This window comes from Cloeon dipterum, chromosome 4 (assembly GCF_949628265.1).
Source record: "Cloeon dipterum chromosome 4, ieCloDipt1.1, whole genome shotgun sequence".
Taxonomy (NCBI): Eukaryota; Metazoa; Arthropoda; class Insecta; order Ephemeroptera; family Baetidae; genus Cloeon; species Cloeon dipterum.
In genome coordinates, this window is record NC_088789.1 from 343,794 (window position 1) to 365,467 (window position 21,674).

The 21,674-nt window shown below is 39.1% G+C and overlaps 3 protein-coding genes across 7 annotated transcripts in view; 1 reads left to right on the forward strand and 2 right to left on the reverse strand.

Moving 5' to 3' along the window:
* The window catches only part of Ddr (discoidin domain-containing receptor 2), a 110,025-nt gene that overhangs the window by 52,110 nt on the left and 36,241 nt on the right, over positions 1-21,674 (reverse strand). The window lies entirely within an intron of this gene.
* On the reverse strand, positions 6,921-9,735 carry LOC135943119 (uncharacterized). The gene is made up of 5 exons (XM_065489530.1): positions 8,378-9,735; positions 8,069-8,149; positions 7,589-7,809; positions 7,298-7,478; positions 6,921-7,217 (listed from the first exon to the last, which is right to left on the reverse strand). Exons 1-5 carry the CDS (start codon positions 8,973-8,975, stop codon positions 7,057-7,059), a joined length of 1,242 nt encoding a protein of 413 aa, XP_065345602.1. The 5' UTR covers positions 8,976-9,735; the 3' UTR covers positions 6,921-7,056.
* LOC135942233 (uncharacterized) lies at positions 11,653-16,937 on the forward strand. The gene is made up of 28 exons (XM_065488246.1): positions 11,653-11,709; positions 11,804-11,890; positions 11,953-11,980; positions 12,042-12,065; positions 12,130-12,221; positions 12,279-12,414; positions 12,574-12,788; positions 12,859-12,912; positions 12,968-13,001; positions 13,054-13,145; positions 13,197-13,329; positions 13,543-13,859; positions 13,914-14,006; positions 14,068-14,110; positions 14,478-14,539; positions 14,593-14,783; positions 14,861-14,946; positions 15,010-15,125; positions 15,176-15,248; positions 15,307-15,362; positions 15,414-15,449; positions 15,501-15,750; positions 15,809-15,976; positions 16,028-16,091; positions 16,142-16,209; positions 16,263-16,324; positions 16,383-16,533; positions 16,583-16,937. The coding sequence occupies exons 1-28, from the start codon at positions 11,665-11,667 to the stop codon at positions 16,855-16,857; spliced, it is 3,051 nt and encodes a 1,016-aa protein (XP_065344318.1). The 5' UTR covers positions 11,653-11,664; the 3' UTR covers positions 16,858-16,937.

A 21,674-nucleotide genomic window follows, 5' to 3' on the forward strand; every position in this document is an offset into this window, starting at 1 on the left:
TAGCATTAAATGCGTTGTTAGTTGTTAGTAGACCAGCATTAGCACGTATATAATTTATAGAGATATTGCAAAATAAATTAAACCCTCAACCGAGGTATACTTTCTAATTATGCTAGTTGTTGTAATTTTTATATTGTATATTTTTTTAATTTAATTTAAAATGTACGACAGGTTTTTTGCCGTTTGCTTCTGAAACTTTTAAAAAGAGAAATGACATCTGGAGTAGGAGCAAAAGCAACAAGTTCGTGCGGGAGCATCGCAGAGTCGATTCGGAATAAAGTAAAGGCACTATTCATTTCGACGAGCTGCTTTTAGGGAATCGGCAAATTGAGCCGCGCGCTCACTGATAAACTTGCAAAAGGAGCCGCTGTCTGAATTCAATAATAGCAATCAGCGGAAAAGCCGAGCACGCACCCTTTCAACTCGATCCGGCCGGCTTACGCAGCGAAATGAGTTCGCTCTCCCACCGGCCGACCCGCAGCCAGAGGGCAGCTCTAAAAGCAAAATAAAATCGCACCGCCAAATGACATCCATTTTCCACTAAAATTGTAAATTTTCTCATTAATAGTGTAACCGAATTTAAAATATAAATGCAAAAACATTTTACGTTGGAATGCGATTTTTAAATAATGCGCGTCTACTTTTTAAAACTGTAAAATACTTTTTGTATGATGAACAAAAGCTTAAGGGAACAATGTGGGCAATTGACAGACGCATTAATAGAGGGTTTCCTTGAAACTTCTGACAGCGTCACCCTTATTAATCACCATCCTAAAGCAAATAATCTTGGTGAAAAAAAACGAGAGGTTTCCCTCCACTATTGTGCTTCAAATTTGAGCGGCGCAAATCCCTGGCGTCCAGCAGGGAGAGAAAAGAAAGACCTATTTTGTTGCCTGCTGGACAGCCAGCAGCCTTCGTCTTTCATCCTAAACCATTATGTAGATGCGATAAATTTGTGCCGCATGTGAGTAACCTATTCTTCTTTTTCGCACCACCCTGGGCGTAAGTATCTTAACTGCATCTCAGGCACGTCACAAATTTAAAAATGAAATCCAGTTTGGAATAACTTTGCTCAAAATTTACCTCCGTGATAGTGTTTTGGGGGAATTAGATCATGGAAAATACTCATTTTTAGCAAAATAGAAATCTCACAGCTAATGAAACTATAAAATCTGCGTTTCTTCCTAAAAATATAATTTACAATGCCAACTGGACGAAAAAATTTAGTTTTGATTTCAAAATGAGGGTTAAATTAAGAAACCCTCATATTCTGAGAAAAAATGAAGTAGCTTACGTCAAAGGAGCAACGCGCTGTACCTGAAGAGGAGAGATAAGAAGCGCGCGCACTTGTTTTCCAGAGCACAGACGCCGAAAGACTGGCGTTGCGACCAGGGTAGAAAGCCCGCGGCGGCCAAGCTTGTTTCTCTTTTAAGGGGAGGTTGCACTAGGTTAAACGAGAATGTTGGGAAAATTTTATGGCACTAATTTACCGACAAAGGTGGCTTACCGGCCTTAGGGCAGAGATCACCGAAATTTTGAAAGCAACAGTTTACGTTAACCTTTTTAAAAATGTCTTACCATAATCCTCTCTAACAAAGCTCAAAACTGAACTCAATTTTTGCTGAGGAATTTTGAATGATATTCAAAATATTTCTAAATAACATGTACATACTGTTTAAATATTATTTAAATTAATAACAGAGATAATAAAATTTAGATGTCAAGTGTTTGGACGTTTGGAATTATTTTTAAATACATCTCAACTCAATTATTAAAGTTAAATGAATTAATATTTGATTTTTCATCCTTGGGTAACGTCACAATAATTAAAATATTGAAGAATTTACCTATTACATGTTCTTTTTTTAATTTAAATGAACTTGCGCTGCGATTTAAGACTTGATCCTGCAGCTGTTCATTCTGCTTCTAGAATTATTTCCGTAGACGTGCTAGAAACAAAAATCAGTCCAGCCATTCGCCGTAATTTTTTATTAAAAAATAGGGATTTCCATGATTCTACGGTGATCGGAGTGCCTTAAAATTCCGAAATATACGGTGGCACCATCTTTTGGAACCTTCGAACAACTGGTGAATTTCGGCTTTTTACTGGATCTCTAGGGATAAAGTTGTGTATTGGTTTTGAACGGCGAAAATCATATTTGTTATTGGCCCAATTTGAATTTGTAAAGAATTAGGGCAAAAACATTTTCCCGCCATTAAGCATTCGCCTTTGAAAGCATCTTAAAATAAATCTAATCCACTCCGCATTTCAAAGCATATTAAATAAAAATTTGCTATGAGCCGTAGTAAAAGTCTGAGAGCATTTTCCTTGCTGATTTATCTGGCGGATGCTCTTTCTAGTCTTCGATTGCGCCGAATAAAAGTATATAAGAATGCCCGCGCTTTGATAGAACGAGGGAGAAGAGCTATTTTGACTAAAAGCTCACGAGTCGACCGCTTTTTGTTTTCTCTTTCGAGGTGGATCAAACAAAATTTACCGCGACGGCCGGCGAGCGGCAATAAATAAATCAACGGCCAATTAAACGCGAATGCTCCTTTACTTTTATTTGCTTCCTCCGAATAGATTCGATTTTGTATTTTTTACTAAATATATTTTGATGCTGAAATGCTTCTTTTGGATCGGCTTTTTTCGACAGAGCGGCCCGCCGATGATAAATTGAAGCGAAAGTCGTGTTTTATTGGCTCGATTAATCACGGCCCGCCTTGCTGTTTGTGCCAGGACTTGAGAAATTAATTTTTCTTCCGCAACACGCTCTTGCACATTGAAACGAGCAGTGTTCTTGATCGATGATTTTGCGTTTTTCTTCATTATTTGCCATTGACTGATGAATTACGACCCAGCCACGCCGCAGCCAGCCGGATAACTCTCTCAATCGAGTTTCTTCGGAAAAAATAAATAACAGGCCTTTTCCTTGTTTGACCATTCGACTTCTAAGATGAGTAGAAATTATAATAATACCAGTAAATACATGCAGAATGCAAATTTTGTGTATATTAAATTTATAATTGACGCGTTGAGGATTTTTATAATTATTTTGTCTACCTTAAAAAATGGTTGTTTGAAGAAAAATCTAAAGGAAATTAATTATTAAAATATCTCGCTACTTGCTGGTTTGCACCTTTCCAGCATGCGTGATTTGGCTTCACGGGACAAATGTCTAGCGTTTCAATGCAGTCCTCGGTGCGGAGGCAAGTGGCCCTTCAGTGGTCTGGGTCCCTGTGCGGCCTGGTGCGCCCATAATATCCGTTCGCGGAAATATTGGGACCCAGGTTTCAGCATTCGTGCTAGTGCAGTGCGCGCCCTTCCCGGTCCTCGGACAGGGATTAAAAGAGTAAAAAAAAGTTAAATAGTACAACTTTTTAATTATTTTTAGTAGCGCTAGTTTTAATTTTAATATTTAATTTGGTTAAATAAAGTAACAATAGTCTCAATCAGGTGGAGGAGAAAAAATCGCGTAATGCAAAAGAGATTGGGCAGTAAAACGCGATAGAAAGATTTGAAAGGAGTGGCAGCTAGCGTTCAAGCAGCCAGCCACCCACTGAAAAATAAAATGCAAATAAAAATGAACTCACGGGGCAGTGCTGCGAGAACAATCAATTTTATTTATTGAGCCTTTTCTGTCCGAGCGGGCGGATAATCAACTCGGCAGCTTTAACTTATTTACCGCGCGCGCCGCGTTTTGCTGCTGCTTCTTCACGCTCGATTTAAATAAATGTTATTTCGGCAGCTGCGCGCGCGATTTCACTCTTCTTTTTCTTTCTTTCTCGAGGCTCATTGTGTGTGCAGCAGCCCAACCCACTTCCTGCCCGCTTCTCTCAGCATGCGAGACGCATTTCGTACCACGAATAATAATAATAATAATAAAGCGGCTCATTCAATTGCCAATCGCGATATGAACGAACGCGTAATGTGCCACAATGGATGGGTCGTGCCTCACAATTAGCACCTGTTTAATTCGTTGAATAAACACTTGCTTCATCCTGGCTCTCAAGTAAATCGATACACGCGCGGTGACAATTATTGAAAATTAGTTGAATTGTTGGATCGATAGACAGTTAGTTCTAATCCAAGATGGAGCTTGTTTACAGTAAATATTCAAATTTTTCAAAATTTCCAGCGCTTAACTACATTTTCTTGGAAAATTTCGATTTCTCTTGTCGACGTTTGTCCAACAGCGTATGAAATCTTTTAAAGACCGTCCTTGACGAAGTTCGTGAGCACACCAATCGATTCTTGAGGGTCGAATTAGGTAAAATGGATATTTTTCCCGACCAAAAAGTCCATGCGCGACGATGAACTTTTTTCCCGTCAAAACAATGAGAATGCGAGAAGTGCGCATGCGTCAGAGCTGGCTGAAATTGAGAAAGAAACCATTCGTACAGGCGGTCTCTCTGAAAGGGCTCAAACAAGCTCCGACGCATGCGCAGTTCTCGCATATTCAAATTGTTTTGGCGGGAAAAAGTTCTTCCTCGCGCTGTACTTTTAGGTCGTAATAATTTCCACTATACCTAATTCGACCCTCAAGAATCGATTGGTGTGCTCAGTAACTTCGTCAAAGACGGTCTTTAAGGGAAATTCTTTGTTGCAAAACAAATTAGGATTTCAAGTCACCACTTTTCTAAAAAATTTACACTGGTATAGGTAAATTCTGTAATATCCATCCTCTTTAAAAAGAAAGCCAAATTCCATACGAATTTTTAAATTTAATTTTTAAAATTACGAGCTGGGCAATAATTTTTGTTCAGCATCATTTTAATTTGTAACGCTTGACTGCAGCCGAAGTAAATAAATAAAATTTAGCACGCGCGAGTGCCGCTGTTGGAGAGCAAAGGGCCAACATGCAGCAGCAGCCGCGAGTGTGGTGTGGAGTATGTTAACAATGGAATGTGTTGGGCGTGCGATTTACGCACAAAATGTGTGCTCACGCTGCGAAATAAATAAGGGTGATTAATCGCGGCGCTGGAGCACAAGTGCCCGTTGTCAACTGCACATTAAATGCCATATCGCACTCGCCGATTGTTTCTACACGCGGCGTTTCGGGCAATAAAAGCGCCCCCCGCAGATGCCGACGACATCGAACGCGCCTCCTTTTATTGCCACTCGACCAGCACGCGTCGCTCTTCCATCTCTCAGCTTTTTCTGCCAAAGTACCTGCGGCTCATATGCACGGAGACACGGGTCAAATTGCGATTAAATCCAATCCATGTCGAGCTGTGAAATTTAGACGATTGGCTGTTTAAAACCGTCTCTTTTGCCGTGATTTTGCTTTGCTACTAGAAATTTTGGTCACAGTTTTTTATTTAAGGGTTTCAAGTTTGGCTCAAATGGCTTAAAATTGTACATATGATTTGTGCTCATTGGATTGGAAGTTTAGAAAAAAATTGTCGATCCCTCTAGAAATGAACATGACAGGAATAGTTCAGTCGGGCGGAAAAGCGCGTCTGGGATTGTGAGAAACGGATGGGGAATGTTGATAGAGCGGCTAATTCGAGAGATGTGCTTGCATTAATCGTGTGTTTGCGTGTGTTCGCGTGATCGATCGGCGCCGGCTTCATTAGTGTGCCAACATGCAGGCTCGTTTGTGCTAATGATGCGAACAAGTGCGCGTCCCTGCGGCCCACGCCTCTTTTATGGCCCCATCGATTCGGCCCCGCCAACCAGCACACCAAGAGCTGACCCTGAGAGCCGCCGCGGCCTCTGACCCTCGAGGGCCGCCCGACCGCCCCAATTGCCTGTTAACCCGCGTGCGGCGTGAAAATTGAGACCCGCCGCGCAGCTGCTTCATTAGTTCGAGAAGCCGTTCTGCAAAGCGACTTTTTTATTGACTTTTGAGGTTGAGATTAAATAAGTGACTCGACAGTATCGTTGCAAAGCTCAATTTCAGCAACACGGTACGTACGAAATTTTTATCAAAAATGGCGTCTATGGATGAGCTCTACCAATCAGAAAACCATACAAATGCGGAGCAAAAAAATGAAATTTCAAGATAATCAGCCCGTTGGCTCGCATTGTTAAGGCACTCTCAAGAGTGTCAAAAGCAATGGGAGGTATTTGAGGAGTTGGGAGATCTAATACTGGCTACCCAATATCAGAGATGGCAAAAAGTGGTTAGTTTAGTGACTCGATGAAATGCTCAAATTGCTTAACGGGCTGGGAGGCGACTCGCCACTTGCTGGTTTGCACCTTTCCAGCATGCGTGATTTGGCTTCACGGGACGAATGTCTAGCGTTTCAATGCAGTCCTCGGTGCGGAGGCAAGTGGCCCTTGAATGGGCTGGGTCCCTGTGCGGCCTGGTGCGCCCATGTTATCCGTTCGCGGTATTATTGGGACCCGGGTTTCAGCATTCGTGCTAGTGCAGTGCTCGCCCTTCCCGGTCCTCGGACAGGGATAATAAGAGCAAAAAAAGACATATTGGTTTATTTACTGACAATCGAATGGCTGAAGAGCTGGCACAGTTTATTTTGCCCTATAATATTGTGAAGCTGATGCCACCCCCGTTTTAACTAAAAACCACCTTCAACAGCCAACGTTGACCAAAGTTCAAACCTGGGATGAAGGGTCTGACAACCTGGAGACCAACTGGAACAACGGTTTGCTGTCTGTTAGGGGACATAGTCTCTCTATTATTGACTCCCTTTCGAAATATATTTCGCTTTTTACTTTAGAAAATTTAAATATTCATAAAACCTGTTCATACATTAAACTTGCAAGGAAAAAATGAGTTATAGCAGTGAAACTATAATATCGCATGATAATTTTGAAACAGCTTTTTTGAGAAGTACATTATAGCTTCTTAGGATAAATATAAAAAATCGTTCTTATAACAATTTAAATTTTCGGAACGAAATTGAGAACTCAAAAAATGTTTGAACATTGAGAAATTAAACAACCTGTTGAATGCATTTTGTAAGAAGAAAATATTTATTAATGGAAACTACACAGAAGTAGAGCCAATTCCGGACATTATTGAATTATTTTCATTCCATGTTCAACCCTCAATGTGCGATTCAGAAAGATGAGATGTTTGATGTTTGTTAACAGAGGGCTTCGCCAGAACTCGCTTTATTAGATGCTTTCGTGGCTCGATCGCCTGCATGACGAAGCCAGTTCTTGATTTCATTGTGTATCCAGGCAGTCAGAGTCATTCCTTTAGGCAGATTCTCGAGTTTGCATCGGGGGTGCAATTTGCTAGCAACTGCGACAAAGAATGAGAAAAGTATTAATAAATTGATTATAAAAAGTGAATATTAAATCCTTAAAAAATATTTTCTATACCTGTCACGGCGTCCAAAATGTTGGGGAACTCTCGAGGCAAGGAGCGCCCATTCGACTTCTTGCTTGGCCCCTCCCAGTTGATCTGAGTCTGCACTTGAATCTCGAACACTTCAGCCATAGTTTTTCTAGCTCCAGTCTTCCAGCACCAACATTTTTCCACTTCATACTCAAGAAACTCGCGCTGCAAAAAGATGCAATTTTAATATTTATTCAAAATGATCGCAAATATTAATTGGAAAAAATGCCACGCTTCCTCTCTTAATTAACAAAACAGAATTCCAAAAAACGTACGATTTTCGCTATTTCCTCCTTGTTTCTCTCCTTGTCCTTCAACAAAGCTTCCAGTGCGTAGACTTCTTCAATCGTGGAAGTCGGCAGACAATCGGGCTTACTTATAATAACAATATCTTTATTGGGCTTCATGAAATGCGCCCATTGATGAGAATCTATTTCATCTCGCTTTTTTAAATTTGCTAAAGCCTCAGAAACACGGTCAATGCTATCTTCAAAGCCTAAAACACAAATATTATTATTCTCTTACAAATAGACAAAAACAAAAAAATTATGTGAAATGCGAAATTATCCCCCGACAAAATCTTTTCTTAAACTTTAGCATAAAAGATAATCAATATGTTTTGCAATAAACTTTTTTACGAGTTACTCTACAAATATTTCTTAACTGTCAGCTCGCACAAAAATTTGTCAAATGTGTGAATATCGATATAGTCAGATTTTATTTATACCACAACTTTAAATCATAACTTAACTTACCGTTCATTTCGGCCTGCATTTCCTTCAGTTCGGCCTGCATTTCCTTCAGTTTGGCATGAATTTCCTTTATATCCTTGTTATCTGAAACAAGAAATTTTCAACCAGCAATACAGAAACGGTCTGAAAATATCATTGCCTTTTAAAACAAGTTGTAACGTTGACTCTACCGATATTTAATTCGAATTGCTCATTGACCTGGAGCAACTTCCTGCTTATAATTTTTCTTCTTTTTTATTTAGTTACCTCAATCAATTTTATAATCCTGATCTATTTTGTAGTTTAATTGTATTAAATTGAATTTTTACTCACTTTGCTGCAGGAGACCAACGAGTTTTTCATCATTACCCTGGCTCACAGGCAATGATCGTCCTGGGGCAGTCTCCCGCAGTGTACTGATATCAGGTTTGAACGGCCTGGCTGCAGATGAAAAGCTTTTCCGCTTCTTCATTGCTGGAGACGAGCTGCTCTCTTCCTCAGAATCTTCGTCAGTCGAGGGCTCATGCACCGTTCTTACTTGTTTTTTCTTCAACTTAGTGAGAGGTTCTTTGGTACTCAGGTCGTTTATGTTCCACTCTCCCATTTCACGATCATCAGAGTCAGAGCTGGTTTCAAAATCATTTTCTTCTTTTACGGGCAAATCAGGCTTCCAACAAGATCCACCGTCATTTTGGTTCTTCTCAAGAGATGGAATGATCGAATCATTTTGTTGGCGTTTGTCAGAATTTGAAGGTGGTGCAATTTGAGAGGGTCCAGCAGGGTTAGTATCAGTTCGATTGACGCTCCTCAAACGTACATTCAAAGATCTTCGAAATTCAAGTTGTTTCTCTTCTAGTAAATTCTTCTGAACTTTCATTGCCTGACGTCGTTGTATCTTTCTTTTCAACTCGTATCTCTTCCTTACATCCATTTTATAAATGAAGGCTTGAATTTTCTGAAAAGAAATTAAAAAAAATATTGAATCAATTGAAAAAACAATTAATTTTATTTGTCAATAGGCTTTACGTTGCACAAAATTTACAGCTAAGTTATATTCAACCTTAAAGTTTAAAAGATTAAAATAAAATACATAAAACAAAAGCCTTAACGACAAATACAAAACTTTGGGAGTTCAAAAGTATCATGATTTGTTATTTCAACTTTAAGAGTAAACCAAAGATGTGAATAATATTATAATTAATTACAATTAAAACTTTGATGTAAACAGAAAAGCTTTAGGGGATGTTAAAACAACTTTTTTGTTTATCAAAACTGCATCTCTCTCGCATATTTTAAACCGGAGATGTCACCGTTTTTCTTTTTTAATAACTTTCTAGATTAATAGAGAGTGGAAAATAACAAATTTTAGTTATAAATTTGGTTCAACGTGGACCTCTTGAAAACACGCATGTTAATTCCATATATTTATATTACTTAAAGCTCATTTTTAAAATTACAATGTACCACAAAAATGAAACGGATGCTTTTATTTAGAAGCATCAAAATAACGCGACACTCGCGCAAGCATGGAAAGGTGTCACCGAGCGTAGTTTTTTTAGGCTGCCATACAGCACTAGGAATAACACCATAATTTTTCATGCTTTTTAATTTTTATTTGGCAAATTTGTAACTAAGTAGAAAGCGTATTTTTTAAACGACAAATCTCTTTAGCATGCCTTGAAATATAATAATAATAATAAAAAAACTTGAATTATTGTGCATCCCAGTAAAAATGACGTGTAAACTGCCTAAATAAAATGCGATTATATGAAGTTTAATTTCAGAATATTGGTGGTGATCGTATTAATAATTGCAATGATATAAGTTAATTACCTGCGGTACAGTGGCTGAAGAACACGGAAGAGCTGCCGTCACTTAAGGCGTCACGTCCACTCGGTATCAACGCACAGAAGTGAATGCGAGCAGAAAAGGGCGCGATGCCACTAACGCAAACATAACGCTCCTTCTCATATTTCACCCCCAAAATAATGTAACGCGACAGAACCATTCTTTGAATTTTAATTGAGAGCCGCTATTCTACGGTTATTGTTGCAAAGAAAAAAATACTTGTAATTAAAATTCTGAAAAATAATTTGAATTGTAAAATTTTTAGTCGGTTGGTAGTGAATTTTAATTTACCACTGCACTTTAAGACTTTGGAGGATTCGAAGAGAAATTGGCCTTGAGTTGGGTGCCGAGAGAGCTCCCCGAACGACCCCTAGTCCATTGTGATATTTTCTTTTGTCCGCTGCACGTCCGTTCCTCACAGCGGGAGAATACTTACAAAAATAGATTTTCGTTGAAAAGAGCATCAAAATCCCTTAAAATTCCTTAAAGTTGCTCTCTTTTTTATCTGGAAACTCAACAAAACAAACTTCACTGCCTGCCGATAATAGAGAGAAGAAAAAATATTGCGCGGCGAGCTTCCTCAGCACGCGGGACAACAATTTTTTTATCCTTAATTTGATTTTAAATATTTAGCACGTCTAATTAGTTGAATATCATGGCTTTGTAATAATGAAAAATGATTCCTTAATTTGTTTATTTGAATATTTTAAATAGGCCAATTTAGCCTGATTTTACTTAGATCTTTCTTAGAAATTTTAATTGTTATGGGCACTCTGGATACATTTACTAGAATTTTTAGAGAGTTCACGGCAAGCGTTTGTTTTATTTTAAATGTGCTAAGTTTAATTTTGCAGGTTGGCTCATCTGCTTTGTTGGAGGCTGCGACGTGGTACGTGATGGGATGTGATGTGTGTGCTTAGGTGTGGCGCAACAATCAAGCCCAAATGCGCGTTTGAAGTTGAAGACTCTCATTCGTCACGCGTCATCCCGCGCCGCTTGTTTCCTCTAATTACGCTCATCTCCTCGATTTTCAACGGCTTGTTAAACCTTTTCACTGCTCGCTCTCGCTGTCAATTTCCTTTCCACAGCCTCCTTAGTTCCTGGAATATCTTTCGCTCGCTCTCTCTCTAACACGTTATTAATTTCAAAACTCGTTTGCGAATAAAATAAACGCAGACGGGCACCCACTCGGGCAATTTGTGCTGTTGCCCCGTGACAGAAAATGACAAACAGAATTATTTCCGACGAGTGTGTGTTATTTTTTTTCTTGTCTGAAACAAATGCTGTGTGTGCTGGTTAAAAGGTCGTAAATAATGTGGCACAAACTAGTTTTGATCGCTGTACGGTTGTAAACCGCTTTTGCAATTATAATTTATACGCAGACGAGCGAGTGGGTGGGTGGCGCGGCGCGGACAATGCCAAAGTGCGCACAGCTAATTAGGGCCGCTCTAATTTTCAGCACAACAAGAAAAGTGTCGCCAAATATGTCTTGCAGACCAAAAAAGGATGAATACAAACAGATGAAATAAAAATAAATAATAGTTTTAAATTGAAATATTTTTAAGATAGTGATGGAGTGAATAATATAATTTGAAAAGCGCTTTTCATTGTGGAAAATCCACCGGGGCACAACATGGAAAATGTATACCGGACACGTACGTCAGAACTAAAAGATGTCGTCAATTTGTGTTGCTGTGCGGAAGTGCGACAAAACATGGGGAAAATTAATAGCCAATTTTTCCATCTCTCTGCGTCAAAAAGCTAGCAGTAAAATGATACTGCTTGTCGTTTATGGTTGCCTGTTGTTCGAGCCAGTGGTAAAATATAATTTGTTTTTCAGATAGTTTATAATTCCTAATTTTTAAATAATATAATAGCTTGATAATTTAAATTTTTTATTTGAAATGCAAGCTCGCAGCAACGACAACAAAGCGACCACCTACTCTTGCGCTAAAATGTTCTGCCGGCGACTGTGCCCTTCATGATGGAAGATTAAGGGTGAAAATTAAAATAATTCGATCTGCATGTTAATTCCTGGTCGTAAATTCACTTTCTATTAGCAATTCCAAAGCACTGCAATGGCAGAAGGTATTCTTTTTCCAGATAACGGTTTTATTTATTCATTTTCCATAATTTTTTACTCTTTCAGACTTCTTGTCGGTATTATCAGATTGTACGCGATCTAAATCATTTTTTTTTATAAATAAACTGTTCTAATAATCGAGTCAAATTTCCAGCCGCGATTTCTGCATTCATTTCGACCAGCAAAGTAGAACTCGGAGACGTGTTTTTCAGGTGTGGTCGCCTCTTTTACAGGAGCCAATTCCAAGTAAATCAATTTCAAGTCCCCAATGTCGAGATTTTTTAACCGTTTTCTCGTTGTCAGGGCTCGTTTGGGGACGCGGTCCTAACGTGTGCAAAACGGAAAATGCAACTGGTTACCGTGGAGGAGGGGGAGCTGAATATGCGTTGTTTGGTGCCAGACCTCAGCCAAATGAAGCTCGAACAGCAGCAACACCAGAGTGTGCAAATTTCCCAACTTCTGGCCGCCCCACCGATTTCAAAACACGATGAATAATTCTATAAAACTGCGACCATTTCCATACCTTTAAATTAAAAACAAATATTTTATAATTTTAATTAGAGTTAATTTTGATAATTTTAAAACGTATTTGGAACAGAATACTTTTTTATCTGGACGAGTGGGATGGCCGAAGGGAAAAAGTGTGCAAATGCTGCCTACTCTTGGTGCGCGGGAAACAAGACGCGCATCACTGCCTCGTCACTTGGTCTTCCTGCCCAAGTTTCACCCACGGAAAGGTGTCTGGCTCTTTCCATGATGAGCAAGACGCTCGTTAGAATGAAGTGCAATGAGCTAAATTACTTTTTCTGCGAGGTACAGCAACAAAAATTTTAATTAAGTCCAAAGAAGGTGTACGATATGATTCATCATTTTGTTTTTTTAGTACAAGTGCAAGACAGTCAACTGCATCAGGGAAGATATATGTAGAGTAACAAACGTAATAATAACTCAATTTGATTTTTAGAAAGCTAATCCAAATATTAATCTCTCAGCGAACATATTTTGACCAGTCTGGAAAGCTGAAAAGTATTTTATAGATCGAATTAAACAAAAAAAAAGCTAAATTGTTGCTTCAAAGGGTTAATGTTGGGCGGCGTTTGGGCAGTGTGGCAGCAGCGGCAGTGGAATGGAGTTTCTCGTGACACAGCTTTTTTGTTTGGTCACAAAAAGGTGGCAAATCGTTTTAATCATCAGCAGAATTTTTTATTTTAGAAAATTCAGGTGACTTGGACAGAAAATATCAGACTGTGCTGCAGCATTGGAATGAAGCCCGTCAGAGTAACCGATCTCTTACTCGATACCCTGACTTCGGAGGGCAATCAGAGCAGCAGAATTTTTGTCCAAGCTCCTTATGGTGTGTGTTGATGCATACCCCAGCAAGGAATTGGATATCCTGAAGATATACTCTTGAACAGCGTATGTCTTTGAGTGGATATCCTAGGATATCCAATTTCTTGCTGGGTTAGCTTTTCTTTTTAAAAAGTAAAATTCTAGTTTATCTCGATAGTTATACTTGTTTTTAATAATTTTAAATAAGATCAGCATTTTAATGAAAGATTGTGTCCAGGCATGACCGCAGGAGGCCGTGAGCTAGTAAAAACGAGTTTCTGGACGGCGGCCACGCGGCAAGGATGCGCCGGCCAGTACCGTTTCTGCCAGCACGACGACCAGGGTCCTTGGGACTCGCAGGACAACTTCTGGCAGATGGTGAACCCGCGTGACGTTGGCTCATGCCTCGTCGTCGACCGGCAGTACGCAAAGTCTGGAACACCGTTCGGAGTGCGGCAGGTGCAGTGTTCTAGACCCAGTGCGAACTTCGCTTGCCAGAAAGACGGCAAAAATATCGCAGACCTGGTCAACGATGACAAGATGACAGCTGCTCAGGTTTGACATTTAGGTGGAGTGTTTATTTCTGATATTTCTTTTCTTGATTCGTAGGGGGAAGAAAGAGCCTGCAATCTTCCTCTCTGTCCGAATGCGATGTATTGCGATATGAATTTGGATGCTTCCTCCGGCAATTTCTACTTGCAGGTTTAGTTTGAATTATAATCGATTGCTGATTGTTTGGATTCTGTTCAATAAAAATTTTCAGATACAATATTCATTAAAATATGCAAGCGAGAGAGTTCTTTTAAGTAAGAAAATCATACATATAATTGACCTGTTGCGTAAGCCGTTAGTGTTCGAATCCGCCCACAGATGGCGCCGCCGCATACTTTTGATTTTAGACTTAATCCTGTCACTGTGCATTCTTCACTTAATTAGCTTCCTTTAGACGTGCTGAAATCCAAAATCGGTTGAACTGATTTTTGTTTTCAGCTCGTCTGAAGAAATAATTAATTGTAGAAGCAGAATGCATAGCAGCAGGATGGAGTATTTAAATCGCAGCGCAAGATTTCATTACAATCGAAAGAAACCACTGGCGCCAGCTATATTGGTCGATTCGAACACTATAAGGGCTTACGCAATTGGTGAAATAAGTGCAATCGAGTAATTTTTTAGAACCTTACTTGTTGGGAGAGTGGAAGACGGCTTGCGGTGTTCGGTTTTTAACAACAACTAGAGTATGAATTATAAAATTTCACCTAGCTCTCGATATTGTGAATGCGATATTAAGGAAATGAGCTGGAAAGAGTCATTCGATTACTGTTGCCGCCTCGGCATGCGTCTCCTCACCGTCCAGTCTGTCGAAAAGCTCAGCTGCTTGAGTGAAATTCTAGAGGCCAACACAGATGAAGATGGTGGTTATTCTGATTTAACGTTCTGGACCTCTGGAATCAACAATGGCTGCGAAAACCAACGATACCGGTTTGGAAATTTCTTCGTTTTGATCCATTTTACATTTCATTACTAATGTAATAATTATTTTTATTATAAATTACCAGTTGGTGTTCGTCAGAAGTTAAAGACTTTGTCAAGCCCAGCGTGAACCTACGCAACGAGACAATTAATTTCATTTCACTTTCAAATGGTTTGCGAGAAACAGAAAAAATTGATTAAATTTTAAATTATCCACCTTTTCTTCCATACACAGTATTCTACCAGCCTGTTGAGCCCTCGGAATACTGCGTGATTGTGAAAAATTCCAAAAAGGAGGGGCCTATCTTGGGAATCGATACATGCGACACGAATAGAAAAGCTATTTGCGAGGTAATTTTAATTTGTTGTGAGAAACATTTTGTATAGTAATATTTGCACAGGCTCGAGTGATGGATGATTCGCATCTCCAGGAAGTTTTTAATGAGTGCAAACTGACGCACCGCGTCACTAAACGTATTTAGGAAATTAATTTATCGAATTTGTCAAGTATGCTGAGAACTTATTGACGCAGGTGATATTGAAAAATTCAACTCTACAGAAGTAAAATCGTTCTCGTACAAAATGAAGGTACTATTTTCATGAGTCGGTGCTAAAAATTAAAAAAAATCGTCTGCGCAGTGTTTTGCCACGTGTATAGCAGAACTGCTAGGCTTTGTATATTTGATTTTCAAATTACGTAGTTCATATTCTAAGGTGAAGTTCTAGCTTTACGAGGGTGGAAAATTCTGGACTGACACGGTTGAGAGGGAGTTGGTGAAAGTCAAGGTTGCTGGAGCGGCTTCTCAAGAATTTGCTGCGATAATGAGCAAATACTCGGTGAACTTTTTCAAAAAAGCCACGGACAACATGAACGCCCTCAACATGTTGATTGTTGAGCAAATGAAAGAGGACGCCTGGAAGTCTACCCTTTTGGTTAATGAGGCGCAAGACAAGTTCTGGGAATGTAACGAATTAGGTATCTGATTGTTGGAGATAGAACCAAATGGGATAGAAAATAATAGTTAAAAAAAAAGTCAAATTCGACAGTTCACACGACGAGTGCCATTTCATTCACGATTTTCTAAAATGCTTCACGAACAATTCTGACTCGCTCACGAAATTTTGGAACAGAGATCTTCAGAATGTGGCTCAGAGAACTGACTATGCTGCCCTTGTTGGAAAACCACTGAGCGAACTTCAAGGTAGCAACAGTATAACTTTCCTTATTAAGCCATACTAAATCCTGTTTAAAGGCCAAGATCCCCGGAATTTCACTGAGGTTGTGGATCCAATTTCATATACCGAAGAAATAATAAGGTGAATTTGAAACTTTAAAGGAAATTTGTATACATAATTCAACCCCACAGCTCTCGTTGTACAATTCGTCATCTACGAGCAAAGAATTTGACTTTGAACCAATCCTGTTATGAAATTTGTGCGCCAATAGTTTCTATACACTTGCAAAAATATTTAATTTTATAAAATCAGATAGCAACTTTGAGCCGACGGAGATTGAGAACGTTCTTTTGGTCAAACCAGTTTTTGGACAGGTTCAAAAGAAGCTTAACTATATATCTAAAAATTGCCGACACAATGCCGTAATTTCAGCTATATTCGCACGCAGACGCAGCAGCCATGTGCCATCGAGCGAACGGCAGCCTGCCGACTTACGAGTCGCAGCAAGATATGCGCGTTCTGATTTCCATTGTTGAAAACAATTTTACTCGATACGTCTCAACGTCTGCATACGACGAATTTTGTAAGACGAAAAATCTAGACGACGCAAAATAATATTTTTGGTTCTTTAGACAGGTCACGCATGGAAATGCCTTTGGACGAAGTTTACAAGGACTCTGCAGGAGTTCTGCGATGGTGCAGCACTTCAGGAACGGTCACGACCGCATGTAATGCATTATCTAAAACCGATGAACCCTCATTGGGCTACGCAATTGAGGATGAGTACAGAAAATTGAAATGCGAAAGCCATGATCTGAAAGATCTTGTACCATTGCCTTTAATTTTCTGCAGCTTTGACAAGACACAGTTATCAATGTGCAAACAAATCAACAATGGCACCCTGTAAATTGATTTCAATAAACTATTGTGTCCGCGAAAGTGCAATAACGTTTCTTGAAAGAGGATCATTGAACCCCACAGGTTAAAAAGATGCGAATAAAAAACAGCCGGTTCCCCTTGGTCGCGCGCGCACTTAAGCTTAATAAACGGTCGTGACAATTAAAATAGGGGTCATCTGAAACCTGATTTTCATTTTTGTTCGCACGGCGCGGACCAAGATATCACATCGGGTTAGACGGCCCATTTTTTAAATTGATTATCCACCGCGCGGACACACGCTGCTCGATTGCCATCGCCCAATTTGTCAAAGCCAAGAGCACAACTCATATGAGAATCGTGATCCGCACATGTGTTTTTTTTTATTTGGTGAACATGAAAACCATTATTCAAAAAATTAAAAGAATATAGTTTAAAATGAGACTGGAAATTAAGCACAAAACCAAAATAAAGATTTGTCATCAGTTTTTATTTCTTTCAGAAGCTCGAGTCATGAAGGAGACCTTTGAATTTATCTCTTGTGTGTCACGCAGTGAAAGACCAGAAAAGGCATCGTCCGAAAAATGTTGCTTTCAGGAATTCGCCTCCCGACACAAAAGCATCAACTATACTGCATCTTTTCTGGCTTCTGTGAATCGCATACCTCTTATAGGAACGAAATGAGACACACACGTTTTTAGGTGTGACACCTTCTTTGCTCTAAGTTAGGATATTAACAACATTGAGCAGCAAAATTTAGATTTTAATTAAGGCTCCAGAAGACATGGCCAAAAAAACAGGAAACGCTTTGAAGAAAAAATATAATTCATTATTGAATTTCATCGAATAAATATATATTTTAATAGCTGTTGAAAAATAAATGATTTTTAATATTTCCAGTTTAAAACGAAAATAATATTAAGGCGGTAAAAAATACTTAATTTGAAAGCTTTTTTAAAGAGGATTGGTTCTACAAAAAAATTGTGGAAAACGCTTGTTGCCAATGCATAAACTCATATTCCTTAGGATTCAGTTACAGCCAAAATTAACATTTTGAGAAAAGTAGCTGCAAAATTGGCACTGCATGACTCCTTACTCGAACTCTTATTTTATTTCACAACAATAATTCACAATTTCAAGATTGTCTCACTTATTTCCGGCGACGTTTTTAAAAAAGATGCGGTCAAAATTAGGCTAGCACGGAGCCAGATTTGAGACTAAAAAAGGAGAAGACGCGAAAGTTGTTGCTGCTGGCCGCTTTTACAGCTCTTACACATCACACACAAAGCCATTTTGGCAGTCGTGTTTACACTTTTGAAATATAAATACTCATTAATGTGGCTGCGAGAGCAGAATCATACGGCGGCGGAGAATCCCTCTGGCCGAGAGGCGACTGCACACCGAGGCAGGCCTAATTTACGTTTTAAAATGTGCATGTGTGTGTCGCCCCCACACACAGGACACCCAATCCTTTTCGGCTCGCAGAGAAAATGTGAAAATACTCTCAGTTGTACAGGTGGAAAGAACATTTTTTGCCCTTTTCGACGCGGGACGTGAAAAATATCGTTCTTTTCCTTCGCTTGAAGGGTGATTTATTTTTATTTAAAAATACATTAAATCAATAATAATAAAATAATAGCCTCATCTTGAAGGCCCGCCGGGTTATGTGTATCACTGTTAAACCAGAATAAATCCAAGATAATAATATATTTATTTGGCTCTCAGCATGCACATAATAAAGTTATACACTAATCATACACATCTAATTGCAAATATACAATAAAATAATGTTAAAACGTTGCAATTTTTTTAAATCTGGTTTAACGGGAAATTTTTGGAAAATTTTGAGACCTTGGTGAGGGGTCCAAAATAAAATTTATGCAGTGCATTCCTCTTAATTGTCAATTCTAATTAAACCTCCCCAAAATTTAAGGTTGTCGATGAAGGTAAAATATGTATCAAGTAGTTATTTTCTGTTAGCTTAGGGCGTTTTAAATAACTTTTAAAACGATTCCTCATTTAGAAGGCTTTAACCTAAAAAATCACAAAAAACTTTGTTTAAAATATGTAAAAAAATTATATTCAGCAGAATATTTTAACCCTCTAAATTTAATTAAATTATATTTTCGTGATTGAATCGTTTTGAAATAAGAATTTGTTGTTTCACTGCCCGAGGTGTGGGTCAGCGTGTCCGGCCGGCGCACTTTTTGCCGCTCGCTCGTGTACTTGTATCGGAGAGAGTGTGTGTGTGTTTGCGCGACGGAGCGAGCATGTACGCGCGTGTTGTACTCGCAGTCGCGTCCAGCCAGACACACACGAGAATGAAAAAGAGCTGCGCCCGGCGTGTCCGCGTGTAGCCAAATCAACAACGCGTTTGATGTCTCGCGCTGCCCATTGTCTCTCCGCTGCGGACACGATTTTTATCTTGTTTCCCCGCCGCACATACACGCATCTCGGATCGCAGACTTTGTTATTCAACTCGATCCCAAATTAATGCTCCTCTTTGTTGTGCCGCTATTGTCTTTTCAAATTTTACATCGAAAACCACTTAAATTCTATTGTTATATTTTATTAAATAGAGTGGATTAATATTTGGATAAAACATACAATTTGTCCTGCTTTAATCAAAAAAGAACAGTGGTAATATTTTCAAATTTTATTTCAATTTTATTTTAAATTCTAAGAATTCTTTAAAAAAATTATAATAATTTAAATAAAAAATTTATTTTAATCTGATTCAAACATCATTTCAATTTCATTTTAAAAGAAATTGATTACTACCCCGCCTACTTCAAAAAGACCAGGGACGTGCATGGGCATGGAACGCGCCGCGCGCCTGAATTGTATATTGCGCCTCAGAAATTGATGATTTCGCAGCAAAATCCATTTTCAAGTGCTGCAATTTTGTACAATGCTTTGCCACTTTCGCTAAGGCTTGAGCCGCGATACGATAATACGATTATATGGCCTCGCCAAAAGCCAATAAAGATTTTTTGTAATTTTTAGTAATTTATGAAGTTATAGCGTATTGTTGATTCTTGTTAATTGTTGAGCGGCCTCTTCCAGTTTGAAAAATTCTTGAGAATTGGCTGTCTTCATCCAGCGTCTATCGTCGGGGGTCACCAAATATATAGGAAGGAATTAAGATGCGCAGTGGTTTCCTATATTATGAATTTTATTAAAGATGATGATGTTGGCTGCGTGTGTGTGGACTGCGACTTGTGGTAGATGGGACGACATCGGAAATGTGTAGACTGGGCTGCGTGGCTGAATATATGTGGTAGTGAGGCTCGGAGAGTGGGACGGATTAAAGACTCGGGACGCGTCCGAGTGGGTTCGTCAGGGACTTCGGTGAAGCGTGGCGCAGCATCCGAAGTGTGGTACCGCTTAAGCCCAGGCGTGCGATCGACAACATCGGGGACGGAAGCTACATCGTCCTGCTGCGATGGCGATCTTTACGTCTTACAGGGTCCTCGTCCAGTTTGTCCTCAGGGTTGGTCCAGTCGTCTAGGCTGCTGCAGGAATTCTTAAATATAGGAGAGAATTCCTGCAGCAGTCACGTCGGGGTCACCAAATTTGGTCGCAAGGAAGCGTTGACCAAATAATAATTCTTCTTGTAACACAGACTTGTTTAATCACCAACAGGACTGTAATACATTCAATCAATTACAATTACAATAATATTTTATCGTTAACGGAACTTACCCCAAATTCTTGGGTCCGCGAATTACTAAACGTCCGTTACAATGAACTGCCAAATGAAGAATGATACCATTTGAATATTCGCGTTAACAGTTAGAAAACAACAATGACAATTTGCGATTCTTACACGGCAACAATGAAATAATACAGACTAAATACAACGATCAAATCAACAATACGCTATAAAGAAAACAAAAAAATGCTTTGTTATATTTTTGTTAAGTTCTGGATGTGGATGTATGGGGCACAGTTGCCCTGCTGATCCGTAATAAACCAAAATTTGAATCTAAAGTTTATTTTAATTTAATTTTAAATTTTAAGTTGGTCCTGAAATATAATTAGGTCAAAGAAAAAAAAATTATACAAAATAAGTTACGGTTTCTCTTGTATTTCGTATTTAATTCAGTCCTTGATTCTTTTTCAATAACAACCTCATTTTCACCGATTTAAGAGCATGAAATTGACGACCAGCCTTCGCATCAGGAACGAAACGGCCATCAAAAGCTCATTAGGGTGACACATTTGGAGTTTGGACGCCGGTGCGAGCGAGCAAACAGTATTGATGAGTGGAAAAAGCAAGCATATCGGATTTGCGCCATTCATTTCCCGACTCGTATAATTTAGCAGAGAAATATTCTGTGCTTTGTCGTGCGGCATAAATACACACATAGAACGAACACACATTCATAATGTGAATATAGTGTTTCGGATCGCGTGCCGAGATGGCCGCGGCCAGATAAGCAAGCAAGCAACGCAGCCAACGACCCAATCAATACACATACTAAATATTTCAAGCCGAATCTGGTCTGGCCGACGCAACTCGCCCCGTTCTCCACAATTGCCTTGCGCCACATCTGACAAAAAGATGTAAAAAAACCGTTCACTGTGGCTCAATTCATTTTCCTCTGAAAAATGTGTCTGGCAGGATCGAGGCAATAAATGTTTCCGCGCTCGGGTCTGATTATCATTATCGGAGAGGCAGCATGTTTTTAAGCAACAACACATTCTCTAAGAGGCATCTTCTTCGTGTAATCTTTTAACGCATTTTATTTACCTCCATTTTTTCTGATCATTTTCATAAAGGCATTTATCCAGGTCGTTTTTTCCACATTTTACACTGAATTTAATTATTGTGTGTCATAAGAA

What these genes read in the sequence shown, in the direction of transcription:
- LOC135942233 (XM_065488246.1), top strand. Translation starts at nt 11,665, where the DNA reads ATGATACTGCTTGTCGTTTATGGTTGCCTGTTGTTCGAGCCAGTG. An exon ending in CCGGCAATTTCTACTTGCAG is followed by an intron (nt 14,007 to 14,067) that starts GTTTAGTTTGAA and finishes AAAAATTTTCAG; the next exon opens with ATACAATATTCATTAAAATA. An exon ending in ATAGAAAAGCTATTTGCGAG is followed by an intron (nt 15,126 to 15,175) that starts GTAATTTTAATT and finishes ATATTTGCACAG; the next exon opens with GCTCGAGTGATGGATGATTC.
- LOC135943119 (XM_065489530.1), bottom strand. Translation starts at nt 8,975, where the DNA reads ATGGATGTAAGGAAGAGATACGAGTTGAAAAGAAAGATACAACGACGT. An exon ending in CGTTGGTCTCCTGCAGCAAA is followed by an intron (nt 8,150 to 8,377) that starts GTGAGTAAAAAT and finishes TTCTTGTTTCAG; the next exon opens with ATAACAAGGATATAAAGGAA. An exon ending in AATGCAGGCCGAAATGAACG is followed by an intron (nt 7,810 to 8,068) that starts GTAAGTTAAGTT and finishes TTTGTGTTTTAG; the next exon opens with GCTTTGAAGATAGCATTGAC.